This window comes from Cyprinus carpio, chromosome A9, assembly GCF_018340385.1.
Source record: "Cyprinus carpio isolate SPL01 chromosome A9, ASM1834038v1, whole genome shotgun sequence".
Lineage (NCBI taxonomy): Eukaryota > Metazoa > Chordata > Actinopteri > Cypriniformes > Cyprinidae > Cyprinus > Cyprinus carpio.
This window is the reverse complement of record NC_056580.1, coordinates 24,609,514-24,622,899: the sequence shown is the minus strand read 5'-3', so window position 1 is coordinate 24,622,899 and position 13,386 is coordinate 24,609,514. Positions and strand designations below refer to the sequence as shown.

General features: G+C 35.8%; 1 protein-coding gene across 2 annotated transcripts; it reads right to left on the bottom strand.

Annotated features, from left to right (window-relative positions):
- Positions 1-9,125: 9,125 nt before the first annotated feature.
- Positions 9,126-13,004, bottom strand: LOC109099701 (secreted frizzled-related protein 3-like). Of its 2 annotated transcripts, XM_019113232.2 has the most exons (8): positions 12,225-13,004; positions 11,595-11,633; positions 11,410-11,466; positions 11,121-11,186; positions 10,763-10,967; positions 10,627-10,690; positions 9,994-10,110; positions 9,126-9,613 (listed from the first exon to the last, which is right to left on the bottom strand). In XM_019113232.2, the coding sequence occupies exons 1-7, from the start codon at positions 12,679-12,681 to the stop codon at positions 10,039-10,041; spliced, it is 960 nt and encodes a 319-aa protein (XP_018968777.2). In that variant the 5' UTR covers positions 12,682-13,004; the 3' UTR covers positions 9,126-9,613; positions 9,994-10,038. The 2 variants fall into 2 exon arrangements, with proteins under 2 accessions (XP_018968777.2, XP_042620153.1); XM_042764219.1 differs by having other exon boundaries at positions 9,126-10,110.
- Between the last annotated feature and the right edge of the window lie 382 nt (positions 13,005-13,386).

Here is a 13,386-nt window from a genome sequence, read left to right as displayed (position 1 = left end):
GTCAATTAAAGCTTTCAAATGTTTCCTTTTGTGTTCTGAAGAATACATATAATCATAGCAGTTTAAATTAACATGAGAGTGAGTAAAATGTGAGTTTGTGAGTAAAAATGTTTGCATGAACCAACTGTTTAAGACTAACCAGCCGTCTTTGCACACCAGATAGCAGCTGTTTAGGTTTTGACGTCCTCCTATAAGTGTCCACACAGGGTTCAGGAAGCCTCCACTTGTCTTTGGCCTCATTAAAAGGCAGAGTTGTTTTTCTGTGGCAGAGGGCAAAGAAAAGAAGCTGTAAATGCAAGCTGTACAGATGTTTTAATGTTCTGCAACAGCAACACTTAGGCAGACTAAATCACACATCTGCAATGCATTTGAGCTGGATCTCTACAGTCCAGACAAACCCTCATCATCCTCCACTTCGCACCTGGAGAGGAGACTCACGCATATCTGCACGGCCCTCTGTGGGTGCGTGATAGAAATGGTAACATACAGTAAGTGTTGCTTATTCGGCGACACAGATTTCTTTTGATGCTTAATTGGAAATGACGGGCTTGTTTTCAACAAAATAGTCCAGCACTGCGTTGTGCAATAGACCTATTCATGTCTCCACAATAAGGGTGATCAGACTGAGGCCGATCACACAGCAGAGCTCCAGCCACATACGAAAGTGCTTAGAGTCAGTTATCTGAACAGCCACATGGAATCAGAACTCCACAGAAAGTTCCACAGATTTCCAAAGCTTTGGAATTCCTGACAAAGTTCTACACATGCAAAACCCATATCTTGTTGTGTGTTTGTTTTTTAGAGGTTTTGGCTAATTTTACCATGAATTCAGCTAACAATCCTCTTAGCTTTGCATTTAAATTAGGGGTGCACCAATTGATCGGCTACCGATCGCTATCGGCCAAGAATCGCTTTGGGAAGTTTGATCGGCAGTCTCTATCGAGACAGTGTTGCAGCGTAACTAAAGTTTATCATTTGCATTTCTTTTAAAGTCTTGCCAGTGTTTAAACCGTTCAACACTCGTGCGTTCTCTTAGAGACTCAAAGCACACACACATAAGACCGCCTCACATACAGCTCACGAAATCAGGCTTGTGCTGTGTGTAACTGCCCCGCTGTAAAAACAAAAAAGCACTGCATGGCCAAACATTTAGATATGAGATAATTATATATTTTTGAAAAATGTAAAAAAAAAAAAAAAAAAAAAAAAAAAAACACCTCCACCCCTCAAATTCAAAAAATACCCCCCACAAGAGTCACCTATCAGGGGAATTCCCCCCATTTTCAAAGATGAAAATGAAATTAAAGCCCTGAATGAATGTCTGTAAAAATCCTGATTGGAGCATCACTATAAATAATTCTACATGATAAAAAGAAGGCTTTAAAATGTTGGTATCTGTGATTCTATCGGCAGATACTGCTTCCTGTGATCGACGATCAGTGATCGGCTCCAAAAATCCTGATCGGAGTACCCTGAAATTACATATCCCATAAAATGGCTTGACAACCAAAGTTTTATTTCCCGTGTTAATGGAATTTTCAAACATTTTAATTTGCTGAAAATGTACTCACCCTCAGGCCATCCAAGATGTAGATGAGTTTGTTTCTTCATTGGAACAGATTTGCAGAAATGTAGCATTACATCACTTGCTCACCACTGGATCCTCTGCTGTGAGTGGGTGCCGTCAGAATGAGAGTTTAAACAGCTGATAAAAACATCACAGTAATCCACAAGTAATCCACACAGTCCATATTTGACATCTTGTGATGTGAAAAGCTAAGTGTTTGTGAGAAACATTTTTGGGGGAATTATTCCTTTAACCAAGCTGAATTTTCAGCGTCATTCAGTGTCACATGATCCTTCAGAAAACATTCTAATATGCTGATTTATTATCAGTGCTGGAAACTGTTGTGGTGCTTAATCTTTTTTTGGAACCTGTGATACTTTTTTTTCAGGACTTTTTGATGAATAAAAAGGTAAAAAGAAGAGCATTTATTTAAATAGAAATCTATAAAAACAATAAAAAAAAAAACACAAAAGTTTAAAATCATTAACTTCATAAACTTTCTATTCCTTAAATTCCTTAAATAGCTTTTATTCAGCAAGGATGTGTTCAATTGTTAAGAAGTGATAGCAAAGATTTATATTGTTAGAAAAGATTTATATTTTGAATAAATGCTGTTCTTTTTAACTTTTTATTCAACAAAGAATCCTGAAAAAAGTAACACTGTTTCCAAAAAAAAAAAGTTGGCAGCACAACTGTTGCCAACATTGATAATTCTAATAATAAATCAGCATATTAGAACCCATATATATAACTCAACTCAAGTTGAACTCAAAAAATGGTCTCAGCTTTTTAGCTACAAGCCTAAGTTCTCTATATAAAAGTTTCTTTAAAAAATCCAAATACGAACATTTTGTGAACTCAGTGTTCATGGCAGAAAATAAAAGCATGTGAATTAAAACATATACAACTCACCAATCTGTGTCTGTTTTTGTTGCTGAACGTACAGCAGGTGAAATAAGAGGACCTTTAGGATGACGGCTGACTTTGCCTTTTGCCTGATATTTTAGGAGGAAACAAACATCAGAAATATCTGGCTGAGTTGACCAAAAGTAAGAACTTTTTAAAGGGGGTATAATTTTAAAATTAACCTCTTCCTTCTGTAAGGACATACTGTAGCAATATTTTTTTTCTTTTAAAATACATACCTATATGTTTCTGCTTTTTTATGTATTAGTAGGAGTTATAGTCATAACATTCTTGTGATCATCTCAAAGTGGAAATGTTGATCATTTCACAACTAATGGCAAGTAAGAGTGCAGGGACATGTTTTGTCCCATCAACTTTAATTATATTAGGCTATACAGAGGGGATACTGATTCCTTAAATGAGTTAAATATAAAATAAGGGTTTCCTCCCCTGTAAAAGCCCAAATTATGTATTAAGCATAACTGTTGCCTTGTTTGGGAAGAGTTATTGCTAAGTGACTCTTGGCTTTGCTATGCCCATTTCATTCCCTTTGCGTGCAAAACTTAATTAGCATTGGAATATCTTTTTCCCTGTTAACATGAAGAAACAAAAACCCAAAGAAAACCTCATATCAAGAAGCAGTTTAAAGGTGCACTCTGTACTTTTTTCCTCATTAAAATGTTTTACACATAAATAATAATACTATTAACAAATAATTAATAATTTACTATTAACAGATATTATTATAATAAAGATCACTCAAATGCGATATGACTCCAGATGTATCAGAGGGCATCATAATAATAATTCAGTTTTAAAGAATGACACATTAAATGAAAGGGTTTATTTGTCAATCAATTTGGTTTAATGTAGAATAAAAATCTTTATTTAGTTAGTAAGGCAGTAATTAATTCCTGCATTGCCAAAAACGTAGATTAAATGGAAAATTATCATTAAATATGAATGACTATGACCTTGAAATATTATCAGCATGTAATTGCAGCTTGGCCTGCACTGCACACCTCAAATCTGAAACATTTCCCAGATTTTTCACAAACATTTCAACATGTGTTTCTGATCACCGTTCATATTCATGAACACAGACCCTACGGTGTGACAGGAAATGTCTAAAAAGGGAAAAAGAGACCCAAAAGGACAGTTTCTCTTGTCAGCAGTTCTTTATGCTGTGAGTTATGAAGGTCAGTAAGTCTTTGATACTTTCTCAGCGTTCAGGAGTGCAATGAGGTCCTGTCAAGGGTCCAGGGACAGTTCTAATTGTCAGCGGTTCTGGATAGCATCGCCCAAATCAAATAAGGTTAGAGTTGTTCTGCTCAGCAGTTTTCTCATTTTTGTTCTTGCTGAGCAAATCATATTTTTATTGGTACTCTTCTGAGCACCAGACCAAGCAGTGTGTGCTGTGCCAACTAAAGACTTTTGGAGAGTTTTGTAGCGAAAACTTTTGTTACAAGATTGTTACATATGTCTATATTTTACACTTTACAGTCAATTATAAGTTATTGTTATATGTACATATTCTTATATTAAATATAATTGAATATAATAATATTAAAATATAATAATATATTTTATTCATTATTTACTGTTTATATTAGAATTATATATATATACTGTATATAAACACACACACACACACACACACACACACACACACACACACACACACACACACACACACACACACACATACACATATATATGCTTTATATTTAAACTTTATAGTCTATTACACTTTATTACTATACGGGTGCTGGTCATATAATCAGAATATCATCAAAAAGTTGATTTATTTCACTAATTCCATTCAAAAAGTGAAACTTGTATATCATATTCATTCATTACACACAGACTGATATATTTCAAATGTTTATTTCTTTTAATTTTGATGATTATAACTGACAACTAAGGAAAATCCCAAATTCAGTATCTCAGAAAATTAGAATATTACTTAAGACCAAGAAAGAATTTTTAGAAATCTTGGCCAACTGAAAAGTATGAACATGAAAAGTATGAGCATGTTCAGCACTCAATACTTAGTTGGGGCTCCTTTTGCCTGAATTACTGCAGCAATGCGGCATGGTATGGAGTCGATCAGTATGTGGCACTGCTCAGGTGTTATGAGAGCCCAGGTTGCTCTGATAGTGGCCTTCAGCTCTTCTGCATTCTTGGGTCTGGCATATCACATCTTCCTCTTCACAATACCCCATAGATTTTCTTTGGGGTTAAGGTCAGTCAAGTTTGCTGGCCAATTAAGAACAGGGATACCATGGTCCTTAAACCAAGTACTGGTAGCTTTGGCACTGTGTGCAGGTGCCAAGTCCTGTTGGAAAATGAAATCTGCATCTCCATAAAGTTGGTCAGCAGTAGGAAGCATGAAGTGCTCTAAAACTTCCTGGTATACGGTTGCGTTGACCTTGGACCTCAGAAAACACAGTGGACCAACACCAGCAGATGACATGGCACCGCAAACCATCACTGACTGTGGAAAACATTACACTGGACCTCAAGCAACATGGATTGTGTGCCTCTCCTCTCTTCCTCCAGGTTCTGGGACCCTGATTTCCAAAGGAAATGCAAAATTTACTTTCATCAGAGAACATAACCTTTGGACCACTCAGCAGCAGTCCAGTCCTTTTTGAAGCGAGATGCTTCTGACGCTGTCTGTTGTTCAAGAGTGGCTTGACACAAGGAATGCGACAGCTGAAACCCATGTCTTGTATACCTCTTTGTGTAGTGGTTCTTGAAGCACTGACTCCAGCTGCAGTCCACTCTTTGTGAATCTCCCCCACATTTTTGAATGGGTTTTGTTTCACAATCCTCTCCAGGGTGCGGTTATCCCTATTGCTTGTACACATTTTTCTACCACATCTTTTCCTTCCCTTCGCCTCTCTATTAATGTGTACACATTAAGCATACAATACATTAAGCATATATATATGTATATATATATGTATGTATATATATATATATATATATATATATATATATATATATATTATCATGTTTTGTTTACATAATAGTATGTATGTATATATATATTTATTATATATATAAATACACACACATGTATATGTATGTATATATATATATTAAAATATATTACATACATACATATATAATATAAATATATATATATACATGTAAATATTTTCTAAATACATACATACATATACATATAAATATATACACATACATACATATTTTGGATATTAATGTGATATATGTATGTATATATATATATATATATATATATATATATATATATATATATATATATATATATATATATATAATATTTAGAGTATGTATTTCTTTAATGTTTGTATAATATTTTAAGATTTTTTTAACAATATCTTTGGGGGAATATGGCCAAGATGTACATGAAAGCAAATGGAAGTATGATTTTGACCACAATTCAATGCAAGTTTATTTTTTGTTTCACTTTATTTTTAATGGCTCAAATATTTGAAGGTAGCTCTATTGCCCCCTTGAGTAACAATACCTGACATCAGTTACACAAATGAAGATGTGAAAACTTGGTCCCTTGAATGCACACTAAAATTGTGCACTTACGTTATGTTGTGTATTGCTTACAGACACATCGGACCCATGAAATTAGCTAGTGTTTGCTTTTACTTAAATAGTGCAGTTTTAGGCCTTAAGTGATGCATGTTTTCACATAAGACTTCTCACAGCTTCAGTTACATACTGAGATTGAATGAAAATGCAATTCTATGGAATTTAAAATCCAAACATCTATTTAGAACTTGATTATCTGCATATTTTTGTCTGCTTTCACATCTTTCTGTCAGCATGGAAGAAACATCAAACATCAGTTTAGAGGGAACATTTCTGCTCAGCATCATAAAATGAACACATCATTGCATCGCCTGCCATTCGTTCCCTTCTAATGCATAATGGATGTCAAACCAGTCCGGTGATGGAGCGTAAGCTGATTTTCTATGGAGAAACTGTAGTTAGGCCTCACTGAAGTGCTCCTCTGGTAGTCATTACAGGTCTGTTTTGTGAAGTCAGTGATATGTTTTGGGGAGGCTGCCATTGGTTTGATGCAGGGCCAGATGCTGAATGAGCAGAGACGTGCCCCCCTCCTCCGGCAGCTCTAGAGAAACGGAAACAGGAGATTTACATTGCCGCTATGTTGTTTGATGGCTCCCACATGTCGCATAATTTCAACAGGTTAAAATATGAGGGCTGCAGGACAGACTGATTGTGAAGACATTTATTAGCCCCGGCTCTTACAATAAGATCCCCAGGCCAAGACAGGCTGGTCAATTTATGTCGCAATAAACAATCCATTTCATGTTAATTCTCCCATAAACCCCATGCCTGTGATTACGCCAGCCCTTCAGATACATAAATTTGTCACAGAGTACTTTTTCAACAACATCCGTTGGAACTGACAGCATGACATAACATGGGTCAGCACTTATTGAATAGATGGCTCTGTTCACAGGTCCGTTCTGATAAAGTCATGAATGGCAGGAAAAGAAGAGCAATGCTGTTTGTAAGCAATAAAATGCAACTAATAATATAATTATACATAGGATAGGATATTAAGGGATTTTAAAGTTTGCATGGATTAATCATTGGCAATAGGATCAATAACATGCATTTAGAAAATATGTATAACAGAATGGAGGGTAAATTGAAGTGTGAAATATTCCGTTTTTTTGGCATCACTGATATCCTTTTGTACTTTTGGTTAATATTTTTTGTTCTATCTTCACTTTAATTTTAGCCAAAGTCTTAGGAAATCTGTTTTTTGTCAGTTTTTTCTAATTAATTATTAACTTTTATTTTTTGTTTATTTAGTACTTCAAGCTAAACTAAACAAAAATGAGAAATGTAGACTTGGCAACTAGCTGAAATAAAATAAGTTTAAGGGTTTTATATTTTATTTTATTTCAGTAACGTTTATATAGTTTCAAGAAAAGAATATGTTTTTTTATGGTTTTAACATGGTAAAGACTACATATACATGTTTTATTTGGAACAACATGCACTAATGATTCATAAACAATAAGACGGAACATTCATGTCAAAGGTTTCATGTTACTTTAAAACTCTCTTATGTGTTAGTGCAGAATTTGTGTGCACTAAACATGCTCTTGTATTGCAGTCTGTGCCTAATGGTGGACATGGGGTCTACAGCTGTCATTGCAACAGCTCTCTAAAGCAGGTTGTTTACAAAGAGTAACTCTGTATGACTCTATTACTGTAGATTACTGTAGTGCCAGGCCCAGTACTGACCTGCGATATTGAGAAGTACAAACAGAGACTCTCTCTTTTCCTGACAGCAGGAATGCTTCACAAAACAGCATGCTAGTTTGGATTGCTCTCTATCCAGTGTCCAGTAGCCAAAGGAAGATGAGGGCAATTTTCAGGTCAGGAAACCTGCTTGAAAACAGTCATTATTGTTTGTCATTCCTAAATTTGGTGTTGCAGGAATTATATAATTTAGACTTAAAGTTAAGTAAATATGGTCACTTTTGATTTCAGAGCAGTGTGGGTGAACTGCAAAACATGATATTCTTACTATTTTTGTCTTTTCTAGTAAAAATATTTAAACTGTTAAATCAAAATACATTTTCTTGAGAAGCAAAAATGACTTATATCAAGTCTTGTTTTCTGATAAATGTATCAAAATTAGTTTATGCCTAAAACACGAAAAACATCTGCTAATTTGTAAGAAAAATAAATGTAATTCAATGGGAAAGCAAGATTATTTTTCTTACCCATTAGCAGATTTTTTTTTTCTTGTTTTAAGAAAAAAAAAAAACTATTTTGATAAATATTACAAAGATGAGACTTAAAGGAATGGTTCATCCAAAAATGAAAATTTTATGAAATGTACTCACCCTCAGGCCATCCAAGATGTAGATGAGTTTATTTCTTCATTGCAACAGATTTGGAGAAATTTAGCATTACATCACTTGCTCACCAGTGGATCCTCTGCAGTGAATGGGTGCCGTCAGTCCAAACAGCTGATAAAAACATCACACAAATCCACGTAACTCCAGTCCATGAATCAATGTGTCGTGAAGTGAAAAGCTACGTGTTTGTAAGAAGTCCATCAAGGCGTTTTAACTGTAAACTGTCTACAAACCATAACATTTCATCCAATGAAAAAAAAATCTATTTCCTGTTTTGCCCTCACATCAAAATCCACCAACATATTTGTTTAGAACTGTTTTGGATTTTTTTGCTTGTAAACACTGCTTGACCTGTGCATATTTCTCTACTGTTTCAGATGAGTCTTTTTCACTGGAGAAAGCAATATTATAGATAGAGGACTCGTATTTTAGCCAGAAGCAACAGATTTAAGTTAAAAATGTCTTAATGATGGATTAATTTATTACAAACGCAGCTTTCTGCTTCACAATATATTAATTAATAGACTTGAGTTTTTTGGTTTTTGATTATCATGATGTTTTTATAAGCTGTTTGGACTCTCATTCTGACGGCACCCATTCACTGCAGAGGATCCATTGCAATTTTAAGCAAATTTTCAGTTTTGATCTTAAGCCATTTTGCTTCTCAAGTGAATGCATCTTGCTTCTAAGTATGCCACTTCTGTGTAAATAAAAATAAATACACGTCACACTGAGTGGAATAAGATTAAACATCTTTACTTGAACCGAAAGTACAGAAATATTCTTGTTTGTCTTGGAAGACAAAATGTCTATTTGTGAAATTGATGTCATTAACATACAAACATGGTTGTGTCATCAGCTAGATGTAAACCGAGTTATAGACTGATAATGGTCTCACGGTGGATTCTGAAGCATTATGTACAGTTTGTACAATAATAGCCAGTTCAACTGCATGACACTTACAAATGCAACTTCTTCCTAGGAATGACATTTAAGATCAAGCATATCTACAAGAGAACAGAACTACAGAAATTATCATGTAAGAAGCTTTTTTTCTTTTTTTCTTTTTTAAATGAACACCATTCAGAAAGCCCAACAGCTTGTTTTCGTCACAATAATGTTACACACTCCTAGTCTTGGATCATCTTGACATCACTGTGCTTCTGCCAAAGGATCCTCTCTCTCTCCCCGCGCTGTTCATTGTTCTTCAGAAGAATGTTTAAACCTCCTGAGGGGAAAATTCAGTCTGTGATGAGAGCGCTTTTGTTGAATTTGTACACAGAGAGCTCAATGGAGCGCTGCGTCATGTCAAAGCACACTGGCATCTCCGTGGCTCTCTACCTCCACGCTGCTAGAAAAATACTCCTCCCTCCCGTTCATTCCTTCTCACTTTGATGGACAAACGCTGCCCGACACTCACACCACCCTTTCCCAGCAAGGATACACAGCAATGTCAAACCAACATTTTCTTTGTGCAAAGGCAACATTTTGTTTATGAGAATATATAACGACAATAAAACAAAGCAAACAACTAAAAAACAGTCTCAGCCAAAAATGAAAAAAAAAAAAAAAAAAAGTACAATAGTGCAATTTTTCAGTTTTTTGAACCTCTTCTCCTCCTTGGGCTTGTCCTTGTGGTTTTTCTAAGGACAGTTAGTGTCTCCGTCTTGTTTTGCTCTTATCTGAGTTTACTCTTTTCTCCTTATGCAAATTCCTGTCCCAGTCCTGGCACACACAGGAAAAACATTAGTCACTTCCCATTGCCCTCTGCATCAGGGGCCTCTTTCCATATGCTCATTTAAAGGCTCTACAGTGTTAGATTTTATGTCAGCAGGTCAAAGCCATAAAACACAGAAATGTATGACTTTATTCAATGGCAAGTTTGCAGAAGAAAAACATTTTCTTGCTAGATATTATATCTATCTATCTATCTATCTATCTATCTATCTATCTATCTATCTATCTATCTAGCTAGCTATATGGCACCTGTGTGAAATTAAGGAGAACTGAATTTATACTTCCATGAAAAATCATCTTAAGACCCATTGATTAAATGTCACTGAGCAAAACTGACTCATAAAAGTATCAAAGCATCATTTGTTTGCAGCTGCTGCTTGATTTGATATTTTGCATCTAATGCATTGACATTTAGGTATTTTAAGTAACATTTAGATATTTTAAGACTAAAGTATCTAAATACTTTGTGGGGCCACTGTAATGTAGTGAATGCTATTTTTATACCTTCACTTTCCGTCCCACTTTTTCTTTCCACTTCTGTGCAATGGATCCGTCAATGAGCAGCAGTCTGTGAGAGAAATGATTTATAAGGACAGGAATATAATCCACGAATATCCTCATCACATAAATCAGGCGTTACCTGGACCTTTCCTCATTTTCATAACCCATGATGATATATTCCTCATTAGCTGCTAGCGGAGGACACAGACACCCAGAATTATAATAAAGAGTGACAGTGTCTCGAGGGATGTTGACCAGAGAAGACTTCAAGATGTCTTTGACTTCCACGATAGCGCTCAGGTCATGATTTCTAGTCTTGATCTCTTTCACTCTTGCCCTGATGACTGCAAAGAGAAACAATGAAAGCGTGTCCTGTTTTAAGGATTACAAAAATTAGCCTGAGTTTTAACCTGCTGTTTAGAAAAGAGAATGTGTAAGACATACAAAAACACTGTCGTCTGCACAAGGTAAATTGTAAAATAACATTCAGGCCTTACCATAATTGTAATTGTTCTTTGAATATGTCTTTTTACTAAGTTTCACAGGCTTGCATTTGCACCGATCTAAAAAAAGCAAAGGATTTTATTTTCAGAAATTTTAGGTACAGCTATAATAAATCAGTAAAGTTATGTTTAAATAAATATTTTTATATTTTTGCATAAATACCATGTATGTATAACATATCTGCACATTACATAATATTTAAGAATTATGCACATTAACAAAACTAAAAAAAAAAACATAATAAATATAAAACAAAAAAATATTAATACTCAAATAGCATACCATTCTCTCTTTTGCAGTTGGTATTATGTGAATCCATTGGGAAGTCTGGATTTCCTTCTGCACAAGAACCAGAACCAGAGAGTTTCATGTTCAAACTGCATTTCATCTATGCATTCCAGAAATACCCTCTTTAAATGTTGCTATGTTAAACAAATAATTCACAAAGTAATCAAAAATGATCTCACCAGGGTTACATTTTGAAGGGTCTTGATAGTAAGGATTATCTTTAGGGAAGAAATGTTTTAGGATTATTTTAACAGGATTATTTTAACAAAATTCCATTGATGATAATGATTGCAGATATTAGAAAAAAAAAAATAATAATAAAGTAAACACTATATACATGATATAAGTTACAACTAAAGTGTATGAATACAAATTAGCTATATATTTGAAAACTGAGATGACTGTCAAAAGTGCCCCATAAGACAACTTTCATTATAATATAATATAATATAAAATTAATCACTTCAGTGTATACATGTAAGAAAAAATGTTCCACTGTTCGATACTGAGATTATCAAAAGTCTAATTATCTACCTGAATTAATGCCATATAATGTTAATGATGACAATGATAATATTAAAAATTATCTCACACTTTACATATAAATCTATTACACACTATATGCATAGACTACAATAAAATACGTATCTATCTATAATACATAAGAAAAATTTGATAAATACAGTAGGCTATATTTGCATAAATTGGGTCACTTTTTGACACTGATTTGACTATCAAAAGAGTCCCAATTTACCTGAATTCTCCCTATTTATTATTTAACAGTAAATAACGAAAAATGCATGAATAACCTGGCCCCTCCGCCTTGACTATCGCCTCGGGTGAGATGCAGACTCCTCGGTCGTAGACGGGCAGCTCCTCGCAGGCCAGACTCTCCGGCCACGTATGATTGTACTTCTTCATGACCGGCTCGCAGCCGCGCTTGGCTCGCTCGCACACGGACTTGCAGGGCTTGATGGGGTCGTGCTGGAAGTCGATGGTGCATATGGGCGCGTACATGGCGCACAGGAAGAACAGCAGGTCCGGGCTGCACTGAGTGCCCAGGAGCTCCTCAAACTGCTCGATGGCGAGCACGGCGTTGGCCTGCGTGCTGTGATGGAGGTGGTTGGGCATCTTGGTCATGTTCCACGGCATGGTCCTGCACATGGGGATGCGGATGGGCTCGCAGGACGCGCCCGCGGTGCCTCGAGGGATCTCCAGGAGACAGGCGATGGCCAGGACGCAGATGAGCATCTCGCAGGGAAACATATTATTGGTGATAAAAACACAGTTGAGAGATCAAGCTATTTATAATTCACCAAGGGCATGCGGAGATCTTCTGGAGAGCTCGAGCCTCTTGCGCGTAAAAGCTCCCCAAAACAAACTTCCTCAAACTAACTTCACCATACTGAAGTATTGCATCAGATGAACAGAGAACGAAAGCTCATATTTTTTATATTCTCGCTCAAATGGAAGGTGGGAAAAAAATAATTTCTCTCCTGGAAATGGTCGTCGGGTTCCTCACTTCAGGAGCGCGCTGGTGAACTGATCTCTCCTCCAGCTCCTGCTGACAGAAAGAGACTGGAAGCAGCTGGAGGAGGAGGAATAAGAGGAGGTGGGCTGGGGACATAAAGCAGCCCACCTCCTCCTCCATCACTCCAGTCTCCTGTTGCGCCCTCAAACACGAGACTGTTGACTTATTGCTGCCGTAAACGACTTTAACCGAGACAAAAGCGCTGCTTGAATAAGTCAAATAGTACATAGAGTTGTGGACATAAGGAGGTGTTAATTTAAAGGCAGACCTCTAATCAACATCTGTCTGTGTTGATTAGGGCACTACAGAAACGTTAAAAAAATAATAAATAAAATTGGAGTTTATGTTTTTGCACATTGTGTAGGCTAAGCCATAATGCTTGACTTAAAATATGGACAAATTAGAATGGCATCTACATAAATATTAAGGGTAGAATTTTC